This window comes from Somniosus microcephalus, chromosome 6, assembly GCF_052327205.1.
Source record: "Somniosus microcephalus isolate GS21.2 chromosome 6, FLI_Smic_1.0, whole genome shotgun sequence".
Taxonomy (NCBI): Eukaryota; Metazoa; Chordata; class Chondrichthyes; order Squaliformes; family Somniosidae; genus Somniosus; species Somniosus microcephalus.
Genome location: NC_140992.1, coordinates 107,335,558 through 107,358,696, shown reverse-complemented (window position 1 = coordinate 107,358,696; position 23,139 = coordinate 107,335,558). Strand labels below are relative to the sequence as shown.

The window sequence follows — 23,139 nt, the reverse complement described above, 5'->3', positions numbered from 1 at the left end:
CTAAGCTCATGGTCTACAGGGCAGCAGTGATACCTGCCCTGCTGTATGCCTCAGAGACATGGACCATGGACAGCAGGCACCTCAAAAGCACTGGAGAGGTACCACCAACGCTGCCTCCGCAAGATCCTGCAAATCCATTAGCAGGATAGGCGCACCAACGTCAGTGTTCTTGCTCAGGCCAACATCCCCAGCATCGAAGCTCTGACCACGCTCAATCAGCTCCGATGGACGGGTCACATCGTCCGCATGCCCGATACGAGACTCCCAAAACAAGCGCTCTATTCGGAGCTCCGGCATGTCAAGAGAGCCCCAGGTGGGCAGAGGAAACGCTTCAAGGACACCCTCAAAGCCTCCTTGAAAAAGTGTAACATCCCCACCGACACCTGGGAATCCCTGGCCCAAGACCGCACAAAGTGGAGAAGCATCTGGGAAGGCGCCGAACACCTCGAGTCTCTTCGCCGGGAGCAAGTGCAAGCCAAGCGCAGGCAGCCCAAGTCAACCCAAGCACCCCACCCACCCGCCCCTTCAACCACCGTCTGCCCCACCTGTGACAGAGACTGTAGGTCCCGCATTGGACTCATCAGCCACCTGCGAACTCATTTTTAATGTGGAAGCAAGTCATCCTCGGTTCTGAGGGACTGCCTAAGAAGAAGATGATGATTTATGTGACTGGTCCAGTTAAGTTTCTGGTCAATGGTGAACCCAAAGATGTTGATGGTGAGGGATTTGACAATAGTAATGCCATTGAATGTCAAGGGGAGATGGTTAGACTCTCTCTTGTTGGAGATGTCATTGCCTGGCACTTGTGTGGCGCGAATATTACTTGCCACTTATCAGCCCAAGCCTGAACATCGTCAAGGTCTTGCTGCATTATCTGAGGAGTTGCGAATGGAACTGAACACTCTGCAATCATCAGCGAACATCCCCACTTCTGACCTTATCATGGAGGGAAGGTCATCGATGAAGCAGCTGAAGATGGTTCCGCCAAGGACACTGCCCTGAGGAACTGCTGCAACGATGTCCTGGGGCTGAGATGATTGGCCTCCAACAACCACCTTCCATTGTGCAAGATATGACTCCAGCCAGTGGTGAACTCTCCCCCTGATCCCCATTGACTTCAGTTTTATTAGGGCTCCTTGATGCCACACTCAGTCAAATGCTGCCTTGATGTCAATGGCAGGCACTCTCGCCTTACCTCTGGAACACAGCTCTTTTGTCCATGTTTGGACCAAGATTGTAATGAGGTCTGGAGCCAAGTAGTCCTGGCAGAACCCAAACTGAACATCGGTGAGCAGATTATTGGTGAGTAAGTGCTGCCTGACAGCACTGTCGACGTGCTTCCATCACTTTGCTGATTATTGAGAGTAGGCCGGCGGGGCTGGTAATTGGCTGGATTGGATTTATCCTGCTTTTTGTGGAGAGGACATACCTGGGCAATTTTCCACTTTGTCAGGTAGATGCCACTGTTGTAGCTATACTGGAACAGCTTGGCTAGAGGCATGGCTAGTTCTGGAGCGCATGTCTTCAGCACTACAGACATGATGTTGTCGGGGCCCATAGCCTTTGCTGTACCAAGTGCGCTCAGCCGTTTCTGGATATCACGTGGAATTAATCAAATTGGCTGAAGACTGGCATCTGTGATAGGATATGCTGGGCCATGAGGTAACAGATTGTGGTGGAATACAATTCTGCTGCTGATGGCCCACAGCACCTCATGGATGCCCAGTTTTGAGCTGCTACATCTGTTCTGAATCTATCCCATTTAGCACAGTGATAGTGCCACACAACACAATGGAGGGTGTCCTCAGTGTGAAGTCAGGACTTTGTCTCCACAAAGACTGTGCGGTGGTCACTCCTGCCAACACTGTCATGGACAGATGCATCTGCAACAGGTAGATTGGCGAGAACGAGGTCAAGTAGGTTTTTCCCTCGGGTTGGTTCTCTCACCACCTGCCGCAAGCCCAGTCTGGTAGCTATGTGCTGCAGGACTTCGCCAGCTCAGTCAGTAGTGGTGCTGCAACACTCTTGGGACATTTACTCCCCACCCAGAGTACATTTTGTGTCCTTGCTACCCTCAGTGCTTCTTCCAGATCGTGTTCAACATGGAGGAGTACTGATTCATCAGCTGAGGGAAAGTACTCATCAGGTTTCCTTACCCATGCTGCCACGAGACTTCATGGGGTCTGGAATCAATGTTGAGGACACCCAGGGCCACTCCTTCCCAACAGTATACCACTGTGCTGCCACCTCTAGTGGGTCTGTCCTGTCGATGGGACATGGTATGCCCAAGTCTGGGACGTTGGTTGATAGGTATGATTCTGTGAGTATGACTATGTCAGACTGTTGCTTGACTAGTCTGTGGAACAGCTCTCCCAACTTTGGCACAAGTCCCCAGATGCTAGTGAGGAGGACTTTGCAGGCTCAACTGGGCTGGGTGTTCCTTTGGCATGTCCGAATCTGATGCCTGGGTTGATACCAGGTGGTCCGTCTGGTTTTATTCTTCTTGTAATTTTTTTTGTAACAGTTTGATACAACTGAGTGGCTTGCTTGGCCATTTCTGAGGGCAGTGAAGGAGTCTACAATTGCTGTGGGTCTGGAGTCACATATAGACCAGAGACTGGGCAAGGACGGCAGGTTTCCTTTCCTAAAAGGACATCAGTGAACCAATTGGGTTTTTACGACACTCCAATAGCTTCATGGTCACCAGTACTGATACTAGCTTTTTATTCCAGATTTATTTAATTAACTGAATTCAAATTCACAAACTACCATGATGGATTGGAACTCACGTCTCCAGATTATTAGTCCAGGCCTCTGGATTACTAGTGCAGAAACATAACCCACTATGCTACCGTAGCCCTGTAATCTCAGCTGTGATGCTCCCCATGGTAGAATATCTTGTTAACATTCACCGCCTTGGCTCACAGGATGCCATGTTGTTGAGTGCAACCTAGTGCCTGCAGAACTGTCGTCAAGTCGGAAATCAAACCATTGAGAGGAGAAATAAAACTGAAACAAATTATTCCGTCACACCATTAAAATGAACCCCAATTCAATGACTACCATTAAAAAAACGTAATATTTAGAAACAGAGAAAAAGAAACATCAAGAGAGTTCCTCTTTAAAACAAGGTGAGGAACGTTCAATCCATTTGCTCCTCCCTTCAGACAAACAGCTGTGTTGCCCTCCTACGCTGCTCGGATGCCTATCTCGCAGCTGATGGGTGCCATCTAATGGCGAGAAGTAGAATGTTCTGCAGAAATTGTTGAGCATTAAGGAGAAAGAATCACAACCTCTGTCAGATCAATTTGAGCCAAAGCCTTAACTTCAGATCTGTTCAACTGGACAGTTTCAATTTTGATGCCCATTCAATACTGTACTCAAAAACATGTGCAATCACTTAACTCATCAGATATTAGATAATTTTGTCTTTTAACAAGATAGTCTTCTGGTTAAGTTAATTTTATTGTACATTAATACCAGATGCACAAAGGCAATAATCTGATTTCCAGGATTTGAAATTGCCAGGTATAGGCACTAAATATACTCTTCCCTCAGAGTTGTCGGGATGGTTGTTTATGGAATCAGCTTCCCGAGAGTTGTCGGGAACTGGAACGCTCGACCTGAAAAAGGTGGTGGAAGCTGATTCCATAAATCATTTTAAAGGGAGTTGGACAGGTACTCGAGGATGAGGAACTTACAGGGTTACGGACAAAAAGCGGGGATGTGGGACCGAGCACGACTGCTCTTTCAAAGAGCCAGCACAGGCACGACAGGCCGAATGGCCTCCTCCTGTGCTGTAAGTTTCTATGATTCTATTCTATGATTCAAAAGTGAAAAACGCAAAGAATAGATGGACAAGTGTGTCTTAGGACATTATACCCAGGATTTGCAGTCCCGATGACGGCGAACTGGCAGCGTTCACCATCATTTCGTCTTTGAAACTGACCGCAATTCGGGATTTAGTGCACGCGCAGCCTAATGCGGAAATCCTGAAGTTGTGGTCTGTCATTCACTGCTCCTCCACAGGCTGTGCTGTGCTCCCACTCCCTCGCTCACCACCACCCCCCAACCCTGCCCCCAACACAGAGCTGGCAATCAGTGTAATCTCTCAAATCAGGGAAACTAACGAAAACTTCTGCTCTTCCCTAGTAATTACGTTGTTAAATTTAGACCCAAAGGGATTAGGTGCAGCTGGGGTTTTAACAGCGTATTGACTGCTAAACAAAGTTTATGGTCCTGAAAAACTAATTTTAATTTTGTGCAGTGTCAAATTTATCCATTTTAATAAAAAATACAATTAAGAAACTTTAAAAAAAAATTAAATTATTTTTTGTAAAAGTTTGTTCATCTTTATTTCAGGTTTTCCTTTTCCCCAATCTTTGTTTTGCACTCGCAAACAGTTTTAAAAAGTTAGAGTTTTAAAAGCTTACCCACTTCCTTGTTCGTTGTCTGTGAGAAATCTGCGTTTTGATTGGCTGCTTAGGTAGCTTGTGGACGTCACAGCAGCTCGCACTAGGGGATTCCCACTGTACTCCGTTGATTTGAATTACATGTCGGAAAATCTGAGCTTCTCCACACAAGAGATCACGCGATCTATGTGTGAAGCGCACTTCAGGGCCAGCGGCGAATGCCTTCGCTTCACCGCTGACCGCAAATTCCAGGCCCATGTATCTAAAACAGATCCCAACTCAGGTTAGAAGAACTTGCTTTAAGGTATTCATCCCTCCATTACATATTAAAAATGCTGACTGAGTCACAACATTCCATCTCAAAATAGTTCCATTGTAGAGTTAGGAGCTAATGTTACTTGACAGGTCTTTCAACATTACAAATGCTTGTTACGGCGCTACCATAGGTCTAATAGGTGAACGTTGACACTTCGAAAATAGTTTTTCCTATTGACAAATGGCACCATTTGCCAATAGGAAAAACCATTTTAAGTGTCAACGTTCACCTGTTACACCTAGAATAACGCCGTAACAAGCATGTGCAATGTTGAAAGACCTGTCGAGTAACATTAGCTCCTAACCCTGCAATGGAACTGCATTTTTGCCCTTAAAGTCAGCATGGTGTCTAGGCATGCAGGTCCACGAGCAACCCACTGGGTGACAGTGCAGAATAAAGCTTTATAGCGAGCAGGCACACAGAATGAAGCCTCGGGAAACTGCCAGCAAACTGAAGCAGAGGCGAAACTCAAGCGGTGGTCTGGGAATCCATCCCTGGGCTGCTTGATCGGACCCAAACCAAAAATCCCCTATGCACCCCTCCCCCACCCAGGAGTCGGTGCCAATCCTCACAATGAAGTGGTAAGTTCCTCACCCCAGTGGAATGTCCCCACCCAGCGTCAGTGGCTGCACAATCCCTCTCTCCCTGCCATGATTTTCAACAAGGAAAATTTGGTCTGGTGAGGAAAGGATGACGAATGCACATTCCAGCCTACTGAGACCAGTTTGGCAGCGTGGAATAGAGAGGCTGAGTAAGGAACCCTTCCGCCCCCCTCCCTCCACAGGCAGCATGTAATGGGCCCTGGATGGAAGAAAAGTCTCACCCTGGGGTGGGCAAAATTGGGACTGGAGAGGAAAGCATGTTGAATGGACCGAATTGCCCGCTCCCCAAAAACAAAACCTAAGTTGGCTAAGAGGAAGAAAGTAAGCTGATTTCTTCCCCTACTGCGAGGCCAGTTGATGCCTGGGGAGAGGGAAAGGTAGCATCCCCCTTCCTCCCCGGCCCAACCCATAGATCAAACCTGGTGCTGGCCAGCAAAGCATGGTGATCTCCCCTTCCTCCTCCCAAACAAGAACAAAAGGTAGGTTGGTGAGGAAAGGATGGCAAAGCACAAGCCCCCACCCACTGCGAACAAAATCAAGGTCCCGGTGGAAGGAAAGTCTTACCCTGGGGAGGGGGATGGCTCACCAATACCCTCTCCCCACCCAATGAAGCAATTCAGGGTTGGGATAGTGTATAGAACTGACCATCTTACCCACGCATAGATGAAACTGCAGATCTCCGTCTCTACTGAGGTAGACTCCCTGCCTTTTCTCCCTTCCCTTCCACCGCCACCCCCCCACCTCCTCGATCCTCGTCCCCTCCCCGTTACACAACCCCCCCGTCTCCCTTTCCCATCCTCCTATTTACCCCCCATAGCTCACCTCTCTAGTTCACTTTCCCCCATGTCTACCCCTCAAATTGTCCTCTCTCCTTCCGCCCCCTTTCCTGTTCCCTCCCGCTTCCTGCCTAGATGCAATTATCCCCCCCCCAGCCCTGTAACCCTGCTTGACCTGAATAATGCACTCGGTCTCGACTCATCTGCAATGCCCCATCTGCATATACTTGAGCAAACAGATAAGAACTGGGCTGAGCAAAATCATGTGCGCGAAAGAGAGACTAGCATCCAATTCAAAGGGCAGTATCAGTTTGTGTAGTGGCTGTATTTACCTGTGGTGGCGCTGTGGGATAAGCAGTGTAGGGTGGGGGAGCAGAGCCATAAACAGCATCATCCAAGAGAATTTCAGGAACATCAGAGTTCTGTAATGAGTCACATATATTAAAACAAGGCTTATTCCTAAAAATCCTCTAAGAGTCTAAAATTGTTAAGGCAAAAAATTATACTAAAAAAGATGCATATGAAAAAAACTATAGCCTGATGATATGTATAACCTTCTGTAGGATCCCCTTAAAAACACAACCCCCAGCTGCTACAGTATGCACTGAGACACTGACAATTCACTCATCGGGTACTGTATGTTGCATGCATGAAGCCCATACAGATGTATTGTACACAAATAGTGGAGAATCAAATCTTCTGAAGAGCACGATGCAATGAAGGCGCTGCTATATTAGATATCGGAGCTACCATATAAAATTACTCACACCTTCAATAACCAGCAGGTCCCATGTGCACACACCAGTGTTCGCACCTCCCTTTTGGAGCCTAGGCTTTTCTCGTTTTAATTTTCATGTCATTTTTGTAAAGTCCGCGCCTCAATAATACACAGACTTCGGGAGAACAGTTTAACAGGTACTTTACTGAACAGGAGGCAACGTCACTGAAATACAGAAGACTGCTAGGGCCTTTTATACAGGGGTGGTCACTGCCGGTACTGCAGTCTAAGACCAGTTATTCCCTTAAAGGTACATACACAACAATTCCTCCCCTTTTAGATAAATAGTACATAACATTCATTTAACAACTAAATAATAACTAATTACAATTACAATTTTCTCAGTACTATATACATCAACTGAAATAGTCATTTATAAGTTCAGTCTTTGAGGAGGCTTCCTTATCCTGACTGGATAGCGTCTTTCTCGAGTATCCTGTTCTTGCGGTGGAGTCAATTCTGGCTCATTGTCATTGGTTGGTTCGTCAGCTTCCAATACCCCTGCTTCTGAGGTAGACGCAATCTGTACTTCGGGCTCATTACCAGGTGCACCTGCTTGTGGTATAGGTTTGGCTTGTTCCTGTGACTCTAGAATCTGGTCAGCATGGCGTCTCACGATGCTCTCTCCAATGTCCACTGTGTACATTAGTGGTCCCTGCTGTGTGCATATCGTTTCAGGCTGCCATTTTTCTGTTCGGTAGTCGCGGGCCAAGACTGGTTGCCCTATCTTGAAGCTCCTGGTTGGCTTCTCATTGATGTGCTGGAACTGCTTATCCTCAACATCTCATCTTATGTTTGGTTTGAGCAAATCCAAGCGACATCTTAGTCTCCGGTTGAAAAACAGTACGGCTGGAGTTTGGTTGGTTACTGCATGTGTAACAAGAAATTATCCACCTTGTGTTGTAGTGGTATGTCGTCATTATACATTGCCTTTATGGCCTTTTTAAAAGTCTGAACAAACCTCTCAGCCAATCCATTTGTGGCTGGATGATATGGGGCAGATGTGTAATGTTTCACCCCATTATTCTTCAGGAACCTCCGGAAATCCTCAGACACAAACTGTGGCCATTGTCGGAGCAAATCTGTTCTGGCAACCCATTCCTGGCGAAGATGGTCCTTAGGACTGCAATAGTTTTCTCCGTGGTGGTGGTGGACATTTTAATGACCTCTGGCCATTTCGAATGGGCGTCCACAGCGATTAGAAACATTGAGTCCATAAATGGACCAGCAAAATCAATGTGTACCCGTTGTCATGGAGATGAGGGCCACTCCCATGGATGTAGCGGGGCCTGTGGTGGAGCGTTTTGGACCTTCTGGCATCCTGTGCATCTCTTGGTCATATCCTCGATTTCTTACCGGCCACCACACAAACGCCCTGGCTAGGCTCTTCATTTTTACCCCTCCCAGCTGACCCTCGTGAAGCTCATTGAGCACTCTATCTCTCAACTTGGGTGGAATTACCACTCGGGATCCACACATCAAGGTTCCCTGGCACACTGACAGCTGTTCTCTCCTTGGCGAGAATGCTGGCAACAGTGAGTCGCCATATGGTGGCCATCCCTTCACCGTCAAATCATAGACCCGAGAGTGTGTCGGGTCATTTCGGGTTTCCTTCTCTATACTTGCGTTTGTAACAGGCAAACATTCGACTATGGTCGCATGGAATATCTCCACAGGGTCCACTGCAGGTGCTTCTTCCGCCGTAGGCAACGGTAGGCACGACAGCCCATCAGCGTTTCCATGCTGTTTCGTACCTTTGTACTCTATGTCGTACTGATGTGCCCCTAGAAAAAGTGACCATCTTTGCAGCCGTTGCGCCGTCATCACCGGAACGCCCTTCTTTGGGTTAAAAATTGAGACCAGGGGTTGATGATCAGTCAGTAGGGTGAATTTCTGCCCGTGCAGATAGTGATTGAACTTCTTCACCCCCCACACCAGGCTGAGGGCCTCCCTGTCAATCTGGGCGCAGTTATGCTCGGCTGAGGTTAGCGAGCGCGATGCAAAGGCTATTGGCCTCTCTGAACCGTCACGGAATTTGTGTGACAGCACCGCTCCAATGCCGTAAGGTGACGCATCACATGCCAACCGAATCGGTAGTGTTGGGTTGTAGTGGGCCAATACTTCTTTTGAAGTGATTAGGCATTTACATTCCTGAAAGGCACGCTTACACTCATCACTCCATTTCCATGTTACCCCAGTTTGAAGCAGGGCGTTCAGTGGGTGCAGAATTGTAGATAAGTTCGGCAAGAACTTATGGTAGTAGTTCACCAACCCGAGGAACGACCTCAATTGCGACACATTTTCCGGTGCTGGAGCCTTGACTACAGCCTCAATCTTGTCCGGCGACTTATGCAACCCTTCATCAATCATGTGGCCACAATACGAGATTTGTCTCCTGAAGAACTCGCATTTGGGGCGGTTGGCTCATAGCCCATATTCCTGCAATCTCATGAGCACCTGTTCCAGGTTGGCAAGGTGTTCATTGTCATTTTCACCCGTAACCAGGATGTCCTCCAAATAACACTGGGTCCCCGGGATCCCTTGCAGGACTTGTTCCATTGCCCTCTGCCAAATAGCCGGGGCCGATGCTACCCCGAATACCAGTCGATTGTACTGGTAAAGGCCTTTGTGAGTGTTTATCGTGAGGTATTTCCTAGATGCTTCTTCCACCTCCATTTGTAGATACGCTTGAGCCAGATCAATCTTTGTAAAACGTTTCCCTCCAGAAAGTGAGGCGAAAATATCTTCTATCCGCGGAAGTGGATACTGTACTGTGTGCAGGACTGGGTTCACAGTCACCTTGAAGTCCCCACAGATGCGAACCTTCCTTGGCTCCCCAGGCGTGCTGCTCAATGCTCTCTTCATTACAGGAACGATGGGTGTGGCCCACTCGCTCCAGTCCACCTTAGACAGCACCCCCGAACGCTCCAGACTCTCCAGTTCAGCTTCAATGGCTGGGCGGATTGCGTATGGCACCGGTCTGGCCTTGAAAAATTTTGGGGTTGCGTTATCCTCAATCTTTATGGTTGCCTTTACTCCTTTTAGAGTCCCAAGTCCTTGTTGGAACACCTCTTCCGCGTCAGATAGAATTTGTGACAGACGTCCAGGTGCGACGTCATCATCCTTTTTGTCAGTCACCATTAGTGCCAGAATGGAATGCCAATCCAATTGTATTTTTCGGATCCATTCACGTCCCAATAATGGTGGTCCTCCATCTCGTAGTATATACATGTATAGTTTCTGTGTTTCCTTTCCGTTATATTCAACTGGCACCCTTATTTTTCCTCTGGGGTAGACCTTTTGCCCCGTGTATGTCTTCAATATAATGGACGTGTCCTTTAAGGGTATGTGTGAGAATAGCCGCTCATAGTCTCGTCCATTCATGACAGTTAGGGCTGATCCTGTGTCCAATTCCATCTTTACTGGGGACCCTGCTATCATGAGGGTGACCCAAATGGTTCGGTGATCTTCCTTTGCGATCACGTTGTGTAACTTTAAACAACTTAGTCTCCTGCTCCCGGAGTCCTTATCACTCTCCTGATCTTCTGAACTACTGTCAGTCAGTTTCTTTACTTTCCTGTACTGTTCCTTAGTAGTTCTTGTCATGTTGGTTTTCTTTCCCGACCTTCAGACTCTTGCTATATGTCCCATTTTTCCGCATTGCCTGCATATTTTGTCTTTAAACCAGCAGTCCTTCTGCTCATGGGTTGTTCTGCCGCAGCGATAGCACTTTTCTGCTCCATACGCCATTTCGTTAGCGCTGTATTCTTGTGGTTTCTGTTGTATTTCCGCAGCTCCCCATGCTGCTGCTTCGTAGGATACTGCCACGCTGAAAGCCTGTTCTAGCGTCAGGTCCTTTTTTGAAAGTAGTCGTTTCTGGGTTCCTTCACTCTGGAGCCCGCAGAGAAACTTATCCCGTAAGGTGTCTCCCAGTCCTGCTCCGAACTGGCAGTGCTTTGATAACTTGCGTAGTTCCGTCAGATAGCCAGCATTGCTCTCATCTTTGTGCTGGTTTCTTTTATGGAACTTGAATCTTTCTGCTATCAGCAGTGGTGTAGGGCTTAGGTGTTCCTGTAAGATATGAACAATCTCCTCAAAACTTTTCTCCATTGGTTTAGCTGGGGTAATTAAATTCCGCAATAGGCCGTACGTACTCGCACCCATCAGATTTAATAATACAGACGCCCTCCTTCCATCGGCCACCTCATTTGCCTTGCAGTACACTTCAATTCTTTCCACATACGTGGTCCAGTCTTCTACCTCGTTGCCGAAAGCAGTGATACTGCCACTTTTCGGCATCTTGGGTGATTTAAAATGGCGCCTCCCGCGCTTTTTCTTCTCCCCCAATGGAATAAAATGGCGCCTCCCGCGCTTTTGCTTCTTCCCCAACGGGATAAAATGGCGCCTCCCGCGCTTTTGCTTCTTCCCCTTGCTGCCACGCTGCTCCTGGCGTTCTACGGGGTAATGGCGGCGACCCGCAGCTTTGGCGCGTCTCGCTTTCCTTCCCCCCGTTTAGTTTCTCTCTGCTGCCCTTTTCTTGAGCACCGACCGCGTCCTGTGCGCTCCACCCTCTCTCTCTCGTTTTCTTTTCCCGGCGACGCTGCGCGGCCTGTTTTGTAGAGCCGCTCGATCGAGCTTGAGCCCGCCGCAGTCCAGAAGGGTCAGTGCGCTACCTGCTACCAGCACGATTTGCTGGAACACCTTAACTGGGGAGCCAAGCACAGCTCTCCACAGTCTCTCCCGCAATTCTCCGAACACCTATGAATTCTTTGGACGGTTGCCCTCGGTCGACGCCCGTTGCTCAGACTACGACCTTCCAGAACCCTCCTCTCAGGGCGAGATCCCTGTGAGATGATGCCACACTGCAGGTGAGTTCGAACTTACTCGTCGCCACTGTAAAGTCCGCGCCTCAATAATACACGGACTTCGGGAGAACAGTTTAACAGGTACTTTACTGAACAGGAGGCAACGTCAGACTGAAATACAGAAGCCTGCTAGGGCCTTTTATACAGGGGTGGTCACTGCCGGTACTGCAGTCTAAGACCAGTTATTCCCTTAAAGGTACATACACAACAATTTTGTTTTATCTCATCCGAGGCTATGACTGACTTCAGTCCCGGTGCTTGGGAGGGGAAAGAGCCAAGGGTTCCGACTTACGTGTGGATGTTGGGAAAGGACAGCCTCATGTTCAGCTGTCATGGTGAAATAACTGGCTGACACTCACCATCTAGCCTCACCCATGAATTGTGGGCACTTGGCCAAGGTAGTGGGGAGAGGGGGGGGGGGTTATTGCTGATGGAGCCATATCGCAGCAGTGATGTGGGAGGGAGAAGAGGAAAACAAAGGGGTGAAAATTCACCGAAAAAAGTATTTCTCTTCTCTTCGACAATCCTATGTGCAACACAAGCAATGCTGCCCTATTAAATTCTTTGAAAAGAGGGGTTTAAGGAGTATTTTTGTTTAACAGGTAAAATCTTTGTTGCTTTCCATATACTCCTATTACTCAAAAGGTTTTCATCACCTAAAGCAAAATAGGCAACAGATTTTCGCAAGTCCGAATGATTTTCTACTTACTGAGTTTGTCTGTGCGTCTTGAAGAGCAAGTTTCCAGGCCCTGCATAAACAGGGAACACAGGCATGAACACAGTATTCAGGAACAGTCAGAACCCAATCTTTCAGCTTCTATCCCACCTGCACAACTAAAATTCAAGTAACTGATGATTGAATAAATCCCTGATTAATTAGTGCAATACTCAGAATTTTTTTAAATTACAAGCTAACTCGCTTATCTCCCGCGGTGTTGCTCAAATTTAGCCAGAAAGTGTGCTGTTTAATAACAGGATGGGAATGTTACGCCATTCAATGCAATGTATTCTTCTGCTACTCAGTTGTCTCCGTTGAAAGCCACAAAGTCAAATAAGCAAAGTCTCTGGAGACGAGCTCAAGTTGAAGTCCATCGAAATCCTGGTCACAAAATAGTCAGCCACCTACAATTTCCAATATCCCTCTTCAGGGAGGGAGGGAGGGAGGGAGGGAGGGAGATCAGTGAGAGAGAGAGAAGAAAAAAGGAAAAGGAAAGATTTGCATTTATATTGCGCCTTTCACAACCACCAGACATCACAAACACTTCTTGAAGTGTAGTCATTGTTGTAATGTAGGAAACGCGGCAGCCAATTTGCACACAGCAAGCTCCCACAAACAGCAATGTGATAATGACCAGATAATCTGTTTTAGTGATGTTGATTGAGGGATAAATATCAGCCAGGACACTGGGGATAACTCCTCTGCTCCTCTTTCAAATAGCGTCATAGGATCTTTATGTCCACCCGAGAGAGCAGATGGGGCCTCGGTTAAATGTCTCATCTGAAAGACAGCACCTCCAACAGTGCAGCACTCCCTCAGTGCTGCACTGGAGTGTCAGCCTAGAATTTCGTGCTTAAGTCTCTGAAGTGAGTCTTGAACCCACAACCTTCTGACTCAGAGTCGAGAGTGCTACAAGAGACAGAGAAAGGGAAAGAGAGAGACAGTGAACGTGGGACAGATAAAAATAGATGTTGCTTTTGAGATTCCAATACCAGGATCAAATAAAGCTTTTCATAAAGATGTTGAGAATAGAGGGAACTGTAGAAAGAAACTTACAAGCAGTCGTCAGCACTTTCAGCACAGAGATTGATCGTTCTTCCATCCCTGCACATAATCTGGAGTAAACAATCTCTAGGTTTTCCTTCTGGAGGCTGGAAATCTAATTTGTGAAAAAATAACAGCTGAAACCAACATACAATCAGAACAAAAGTAAATGGAATTGAACTGCTTCACTTAAAGCTACAGGGGGCAGCTCAAGGCTCTTCTTGCCTGGTATCGGTTCATCTTTAACTGTTTATACTACAGCTGGAAGTCTGTTTTCATTGCAAATCTGTAGAAAATGCACGACAAAAACTCTAGGGATATACAGTTCCAATCGACTTTCATCGGTGACATTATTTATTCTGCTTTTCAGGCTAGACCTGAAATCAGCCAAAACCCAAGCTCTTAATGTGAAACATCCTTCCAAGTGCCTAACTGGACCCAAAGTGATCCAACCTCAGAAGGTAGGCTTTATGAGATTACCAACTTAAATTTCACAGCAGCTAAACTCCTGTTGGACCATGTGGCAAATATGCTAAACCCATTGTACAGGCTGTTACAATGTGTGACATCTTGACTTGCAGTTGTGCACAGCTGATAACCAAATCAAAGAGTTAGCCAAAGGAGATACAGAGCTATATGAAAAGGTGCATGGTATAAACAGCTACAGGTGGGCCGGTATCTAATAAACCTATCTCTTAAGGAGATGTATTTTTTTATATGTAAAAGTGGGAATTTAATGGCAAATGCAGCTTTGTTATAGGTCTGACTAAATACCTCTGGCACATTGAAGTAGAAAGAATCAGGCACAGTACCTCTGCACTCATATCCAGATCGGATGTTAACACAATCCACTTTTATATGGATTTTATCTTCCATGTCTTCCCGCAACTGATCATCATAGTACAAGAGCTGACCGCTGGACCACAGGTCAAACCAGTTGTTCTTCCATCGCTTTAAAATAGTACCTGAAACAATTCAAAACAGAAAACACAAAAGTTGAAGCTTTTATCAGCAAGATCCATAGCTGATTACTCCCTGAAACAGGTTATGAACAAACCTAACGAGCATTACAAATGATGGCCCCACCCTAGGCACAAGAATAATGGTCCAAATCAACTTACCAAAGACAAGATAGGATAGCTCCTGAACATTCCTTCTTAAGACCGCAGTACTAATATAATAGATACACCTATTCCAACACTCTTGCAAAGAATGAGCAAACCAAGTGCAAAATATAAAAAAGACACTGTCACTAAATACAAGTAGCCTGTTGGATCATTAGAAAAAGTTTGCATGAAGGGACATACGTAGTTACTTGGTGTAGAATAAGAAGAAGTGGGCCCCAGCGTCAGATACATCACACAGCTGCCACTGGCAAACTATAATATTCCACATCCAATGATATCTTTCCATAGGTTCCAAGAGAGGCAATTGCAAAAAGCAAGATTGTTTTCTAATGGCCCTCCAACTAATCTAATAGGAAAGGTTGGCACGCCAGTAGAAAGGAGGCAGCAGCATTCGGTTATCATAGGTTTCTAATTAGTGCTGCCTCCCAGTGCCAGCGCAAGTGTAGAAGTGTCTAATGTTGGGGGAAGAGAAAGAAAGATTTCCCGTAGAAATTATTAGGTATTGAATAGTGTCAAATCAACAAATTTAAACTTTAAAACCTCCAATTTTCGATTTATTGGTTTAGAATGGTTGGTACCAGTCAAATCTAGTTTAAATTTCTCTCCACTTCACTCTCCACCAAGGACCCACCCACATTTTCTCTTTCCAATCACTCCTACCACAGGTCACGCTCTTCAGTTAAACATCACCATCACCTTACATCATACAGGTCAGAAAGTGTAACTCACTCTGCCGAAGCAGCCATCCACTCTTAACATAGGCCATGTCTGCAACAACAAAAAGGATCTGCGGAAGGAAAGAGAAAAGTTTTAAAATGAGGGGGAAAAAAACAAAGCCCCACATTGTTATATAACTATGTTTAATAGGCACGTGAAAATATATAGCAGGGAGAAGCATGCATTCTTACAACCAACAACTTGTAGGTTCATCTCGTCAATCAATTGGGGAGCTGAAAAGTTGCAAATACTGGCAGTCAGAACAAACCAGAAGATGCTGGACGTGCACAGTACAAAGAAACAGAGCACGACAAAATAGAGAGGTGTGTCTTATTTTATGTGACATCACCTACTTCGGGCAAATATACTTAAACAAAAAAAGATTGGCAGCATTGTATTGGATCCCTTATGACAATGGTGACCAACACACACATACTGATTGCATAATTAGACCCTGAAGTGTATTCAATGAAGCAAATGGATTTTCTTTTGTTTCAAAGCCTTTAATTAAGAAACCAATTTAATCAAAAATTGTTTGTTGGCAGGGGAAGGGGACCTTTAGTTGGGATTCGGGCAACGCAGGCAAGGCTGCATTTATTCCTTAGTCATCTTCTGTAGCAATTATTTTTGCAACTGTGTGGCTTGACAGGTCATGACAGAAGGCATGAAGAGTCGATCATGCAGCGTGGGGCTAGAGTTACATGTAGGCCAGACCAGGTAGGAACGGCAGGTTGCCTTCCCTGATGGATGGACATTAGTGAAGAAGCAATTGGGAGCGCTCATGGTCATTTTTGTCTGCTGCCAACACACAAATAAACAGATTTTACTAAATTCAATTGCACAACTTGCAACAATGGGACTTGAACTCCTAACAGCTAGGGTACAGGTCCAGTGCCATAATCACACTATTGTGCCCACTCTTTCAGCACAATGGGCTTGAATGGCCTCTGCCTGTGCTGAAAAATGATCCGATTATATGAGAAGCCAATGTAGCCAGAAGATGCACTTACAAATAAAAAAAAAGCTGTTTCTATTGCACATTAAGTCACAAAAGGTTAAAGTTTTACATTTGTTTCCATGAATTTGCATATTAACACATCCACGGTTCCTCTTCTGGACGGCCCAGATTCAAGTCTGGGCCTCAGTTACTAACTCCATTCTCTTAGGGATCAACAATTGAATGTAACTGGAGACAGTTACTGAATGTAACAAACAGATTTAGTATCTGTCACAAGCCTGAACTACAAGCCTCTAAACACACTGCTGCCCTATCATTCTGATCAGGTGAAAACAGCAGTCACACACATCAAGGACCCTGTTGAACAAAGTTTGCCATTTAGTTGGACTTTTCCAGAATTGTCCACAATTAGTTCACAACTATTTTCCAAGTTCAGCATTATCCTTTTTAAGCAAAATGTACATCAGAGTGATGAATGTGGGATTCCCCTCTCTATTTATAAAACTGAAAGCAGCAGTACAACTTAGCGGGCTTCGAATTGTAATTAGAACACTAGCGTTAGACAACAACCAACACTTGCAATCTGGACCAATATTACGTCAGTCACTCCAGCCGAGGTGGAGACAGATGAAAACAGTTGCTTTGGCGAAGCATTCATCTATTAACAAAAATAGTGAAAAATCTAATTTAAAAGACAGAAGTTATCCAATAATAAGCGCATTTAATCAACAAGTGCCTGCAACTAAATAACAAGCAAGTTAGAACCACAGAGCTTTACTGCTCAGAAAGATTATGAGCTGGATTTTGTCAATGGGGACGCGATGGAGGCGGGACTCCCACTTTTTGGGTTGTAGTCCCGCCTCCATCGACTTGTGGCCAACCCACACTATTTTCCCTTGATTGACCTTGTTAAGCCCGCCCAGCGGGCTCAGCAGGCCAATTAAGGGACACCTGGTACTGGTGACGTCAGTGATTGACATTTCATCTGTCAAGAGCTTTTGACAGTTGAAAAATCAGCGTTTGACAGCTCTGTGAAGCTGTCAAACACTGACAATCTGTCTTCTAACTTGAGTCCTTCTACTCAGACTCAGTTAGAGAGCTCTCCATACCAGAAAGCAGAGGCTGCAGCTTTTGACAGTTCAGCGGCCATTCTGCTTTCTGTGCCGGTGAGCTGAGGGACTCCCGAGAACTGAAGGGAGGAAGCCTGCAGGAGAAAGTAAAGGTAAGTAAAACTTATTAAAACACTTTACACTTACCTCACACACATGCACCCATCACTCACCTGCACAACGGACATCTCGACCCCTCCAACCCCTTCAGACCAACGGTCCGCCTCGCTAACTTGGCGTGGTTCAGAGCCGTCGGGAAGCCCACACTTCAGGGCTAAAAATTGGGCTTAGGGAAAAAACTGCCTGTTAACAGGCAGTTAATTGACACTAATCCCCTTCCCGCCTCGGGGAGGCGGCTCCCCGCCTCCTGGTCATTGGCACGGAGGCGGGTTGGGGACGGGAAGGGTTCGTGCCCCCCCGATTCTGCAATTTTCCCACCACTCCCGCCTCCACGGGGCTTGGAAATTCGAGCCCTATGTCTAAGACTATTTGTCAACACAATTCTAAACTATTTCCACTGCCCTTGCTTTCTCTCCAGAGTCCTGAATCATCAGCTAGTTCAAATATTTATCCACTTTTCCAATAAAAGATGCCTCGAAACATTCTCCGTGGCAAAGCATTACTTATTCCAACAACCTCAGCATACATTTCCCCAACTTCTCTCTTCAGTCTCAGCAGCAATTTTAATTTGATGACCCTTTCTCACTTGTTCCTCATCAGAACATAAGAAATAGGAGCAGGAGCAGGCCATTCGGCCCCTCGAGCCTGCTCCGCCATTCAATAAGATCATGGCTGATCGGATTTTGGCCTCAACTCCACTTTCCTGCCCGCTCCCCATAACCCTCGACTCTCCTGTAGCTCAAAAATCTGTCTCTCTCTGCCTTGAGTATATTCACTGATTCCGCTTCCACAGCGCTCTGGGGTAAAGGATTCCAAAGATTCACAACTCTCAGAAGAAGTTCCTCCTCATCTCCATCTTAAATGGGTGACCCCTTATTCTGAGACTATGTCCCCTCATTCTAGATTCCCCCACTAGGAAACATCCTCTCAGCATCTACCCTGTCCAACCCCCTCAGAATCTTATATGTTACAATAAGATCACCTCTCATTCTTCTAAACTCAAATGAGTATAGGCTCAGCCTGCTCAACCTTTCCTCATAAGACAACCCTTCCATCCCAGGAATCAACCTAATGAACCTTCTCTGAACTGCCTCCAATGCAAGTATATCCCTCCTTAAATAAGGGGACCAAAACTGTACACAGTACTCCAGGTGTGGTCTCAACAACGCCCTGTACAGTTGTAGCAAAACTTCCCCTACTTTTATACTCTATCCCCCTTGAAATAAAGGCCAACATTCATTTGCCTTCCTAATTACTTGCTGTACCGGCATGCTAACTTTTTGTGTTTCATGTAGGACCCCCAAATCCCTCTGTACTGCCGCATTCTGTAGTCTTTTTCCACTTAAATATTTATTTTCTATTCTTTCTACCAAAGTGGATAACTTCACATTTTCCCACATTATACTCAATTAGCCAAATTCTTGACCACTCACTTAACCTATCTATATCCCTTTGCAGATTCTTTATATTCAACAAGAACTAGTCTTTCCCTATTCACCCTATCAAACACATCATAAATTTAAAAAAAACTCGATTAAACTTCCTCTTCGCCGTTTCTGTTCCAGTGGAAAGAGCCAAAGTATCTGAAGTCTCTTCTCATAACTGTAGTTTCTCAACCCTGGTGAATGTGGATCCCAAAATTGCACACACTGCACTAACTGTGGATTAACTGTGTCCTTTTACAAATTTAACATAACATCTTTGCTAAAAAGTGAAAGACTTGCCTTTATATAGCAACCTTTCAAGATCTCAGGACTTCCTAAGCACTTTACAGCCAATGAAGTAGTCACTGTTGTAATGTAGGAAATGCGGCAGCCAATTTGCGCACAGCACGCTCCCACAAACAGCAATAGAATAATGCCCTCTGTGGCAGAGAATTCCACAGGTTCACCACTCTCTGGGTGAAGAAATTCCTCCTCATCTCTGTCCTAATGTCCTACCCCTTATCCTTAGACTATGACCCCTGGTTCTGGACTCCCCAGCCATCGGGAACATCCTTCCAGCATTTAGTCTGTCCAGGCCTGATAGAATTTTATAGGTTTCGATGAGATCCCCTCTCAATCTTCTAAACTCCAGTGAGTATAAGCCCAATCGTCACATGTCATTGTCACAGATAATGACTGCCACACACTAATAGATAAACGCCTCCTTCCTCCTCCTTGCATCATAATAAAGGCCCATCAAGTCTGTGCCAGTATTTTTAGGAACATAGCCATTCAGCCCCTGGAGCTTTTTCGAGCACCAGACAGCCATGTTTTTAAACAAACACAGAAAATGTAAATTCAAAAAAGGATCAGTTAGCAGGTGTAAGAAGTGAAACCAGTCCGCCTGTTTTTTTTCAGTTGGTTGTCTGCACAGATACATACAGCAAAATACACAAATCCTGCTCCAACTCCTCTTTCTAGTACCGATGGGAAAAAATATTGGAAACATCAGCAACTAGAAATTCTCAACAAAAAAAACTCAAACCCTGATCCCACCCTCTGGCAAGCCTGGAGCCCTTGTGCCAAAGCTGCGAAACCCAGTTCCAGGTGGCGAGATTGACCTGGGCTGAAAGATTCAATCACCCGCAGGCCTGGCCCCCCAACCCCTCACTCAACTCACCCTGGCACTGGGGCCCCTGCCCCTCGCTCACCCCTGGCACTGGGGCCCCTGCCCCTCGCTCACCCCGGGCACTGGGGCCTCCGCCCCCTCGCTCACCCCGGGCACTGGGGCCCCTCGCTCACCCCGGGCACTGGGGCCTCCGCCCCCTCACTCACCCCGGGCACTGGGGCCTCCGCCCCCTCACTCACCCCGGGCACTGGGGCCTCCGCCCCCTCACTCACCCCGGGCACTGGGGCCTCCGCCCCCTCACTCACCCCGGGCACTGGGGCCTCCGCCCCCTCACTCACCCCGGGCACTGGGGCCTCCGCCCCCTCACTCACCCCGGGCACTGGGGCCTCCGCCCCCTCACTCACCCCGGGCACTGGGGCCTCCGCCCCCTCACTCACCCCGGGCACTGGGGCCTCCGCCCCCTCACTCACCCCGGGCACTGGGGCCTCCGCCCCCTCACTCACCCCGGGCACTGGGGCCTCCGCCCCCTCACTCACCCCGGGCACTGGGGCCTCCGCCCCCTCACTCACCCCGGGCACTGGGGCCTCCGCCCCCTCACTCACCCCGGGCACTGGGGCCTCCGCCCCCTCACTCACCCCGGGCACTGGGGCCTCCGCCCCCTCACTCACCCCGGGCACTGGGGCCTCCGCCCCCTCACTCACCCCGGGCACTGGGGCCTCCGCCCCCTCACTCACCCCGGGCACTGGGGCCTCCGCCCCCTCACTCACCCCGGGCACTGGGGCCTCCGCCTCCTCACTCACCCCGGGCACTGGGGCCTCCGCCCCCTCACTCACCCCGGGCACTGGGGCCTCCGCCCCCTCACTCACCCCGGGCACTGGGGCCTCCGCCCCCTCACTCACCCCGGGCACTGCCGCCCCTCACTCACCCCGGGCACTGCCGCCCCTGCCCCTCACTCACTCCGGGTACTAGGACCTCCCACCCTCACTCACCCCGGGCACTGGGGGCCCGGGCCTCCGGCCCTCACTCACTCCGGGTACTCGGGCCCGGGCCTCCGCCCCTCACTCACCCCAGGCACTAGGGCCTCTGCCCCTCACTCACCCTGGGCTCCCCGCTCTCACGGCCAAAACCAGCCACGACACTCGACGTTTGACTTGTGACAGGTCACGTCACCGCTCCGCCCGGAGCCGCGATTCGCTGTCCCTTCTGGGAGCTGTAGTTTGCTCCGCCGGCTCCGCGCTTGCTGTCCGCGGTAGCGGGACTACAACTCCCAGCATGCACCGCGCGGCCTCCTTCCGTGCTGGGCGGGGATGTTTGTGGCCCAGAACAGGTCTCCCTGACTCCACCGGCGATATTTCTTCCAAAGGTTTGCACCGGGGAGCCTTTCTGAGGCCTCCATCAAGGATTAGCTCGGTTTAGCCCTTCCCACTTGGAAGCTGGATAAAGGATTGTCTACAGGTGTCTGTGGTCACAATGGAAAGCATCACCATGGATACAGAGGGATCTCCATAGGACCAGATTCAGTCCCCTGGCCATTTCACAAGCACCCCTCCATAATTCCATGGGATGCTAAAACAAAACCACCTGCAGGATCCTATGATGGTTATCAGTTGAGATAAACTACTCGCATCAGAGTCAGGGGTTTCTTCAATCAGGAGAGAAAATCCTACCACTCCCAAGTATTTTATAGTTCTCCCAAAACACTGAGGGATTCTGCCTCTAATGGAATTCAAGATCCTAATCCAATTTCTAAAGCAGGAGAAAATCGGAAAACACTTATTCGGATTATCCATGCATTGTGCCCAGGAAATGGCTTAGAGCTATAGGATGTATACTTCAAATTTGCAAAATTGCAAAGTTTTTAAGGTTAATTATGAAGGGGCAAGAATATCAGTACAAAGTATCCCCCTTGCCTGGTCCCCAATACTTTAGGCTTTCACAAAAGTAGCTGTAGTACATGCAGGATCGATATGTATATCAGGACTTGGACAATTGGCTTGACAGAGCCTAGGTCTGAGGTCGGCCAGCAAAGCTCCACTGTGGACACTTGACATGTAACCACTTTACTGGAACCTGCTCATCTAGTGCTGCCTTCAGAACTTTATATCCCAATCAAAAGATGTGAACAGACAAAGCAAAAGTAATACTCAAATGCAATACTGAAAATGCCTTACCAGCCCCTCAAACCATGGCTTTTGGACATCATAAGCAGATTCCACCATATTGGGGGCAAATTCTGTATCTGGACCTGGAGTAATTCCACTTTTTTTTATTTGTTACTGGGATGTGAGGGTCGCTGACAAGGCCAGCATTTATTCCGTGCCAGATGGTGTCACTGTCATTGGGTCCTCTGTTGGGGGTCTTGTGCTGCAGATCATTCTGGAGTTACCACATCCTCCAGGTTTGACTGCAGTGCTGAACCCACCCATCATGCTGCTGGAGATGCAGTTAGTGGATTCTTTGCACTAAGTCACCATCTGCAGACATTCTGGGACATCATCCCCAGTGCCTGTACGTATGTTTCATGCTCTGCAAGCATCTTTTTTTTTAATTGTAGGACCCCTGAAATCTGCGTCCCAGGGCTTCTCAGCTGAAGGCAGATGTTGCCTGACCCTCCAGTCAAAAATGGGTGCCTCGTCACCTTCAACCCCAGCAGCTTTGGGCCACCTATGGCCTGTCATCCTGTGCACTCCCCTCAAGCCCACTAGCCACTTAACCCCAGCTGGATGTCTCTGGGCTGGTGCTTGTTCGGGAGAGAGCGTGAATGGTGCCATGTGCGGTGAGGGGCTTTCTTTTATTCTACCATTCATTACCTTATTGTTCTTACTGTATACTTAATTTTGTTCTTGTTTTATTCACTTTTTGTTTCTGTTTTCTTTCTTGTTGCTATTTTATCCTTATTCTTTTTCGTTAGACTGATTTCCTTTTTCAGTCTTTCTTCTTACCATCCTTTTCTCTCTCATCTCCTTCCTTCATCTGAAGAACACACTTCAACCTGGGGCCACACATTCTTCACTCTGCTCCACTCTCCTGCTCTTCATTCTTAA

At 47.5% G+C, this 23,139-nt stretch overlaps 1 protein-coding gene across 6 annotated transcripts in view; it reads right to left on the bottom strand.

Moving 5' to 3' along the window:
• The window catches only part of plekhb2 (pleckstrin homology domain containing B2), a 38,079-nt gene extending 16,779 nt beyond the window's left edge, over positions 1-21,300 (bottom strand). The window contains exons 1-6 of one of the 6 annotated variants that reach the window (XM_085990644.1): positions 21,194-21,300; positions 15,368-15,425; positions 14,324-14,476; positions 13,524-13,626; positions 12,459-12,498; positions 6,439-6,528 (exon numbers count right to left, since the gene is read on the bottom strand). In XM_085990644.1, the coding sequence (XP_085846770.1) occupies positions 6,439-6,528; positions 12,459-12,498; positions 13,524-13,626; positions 14,324-14,476; positions 15,368-15,404 (423 nt within the window). In that variant the 5' untranslated portion in view covers positions 15,405-15,425; positions 21,194-21,300. The other 5 variants (XM_085990647.1, XM_085990645.1, XM_085990643.1 and 2 more) reach the window with 5 other exon arrangements.
• Positions 21,301-23,139: the final 1,839 nt, after the last annotated feature.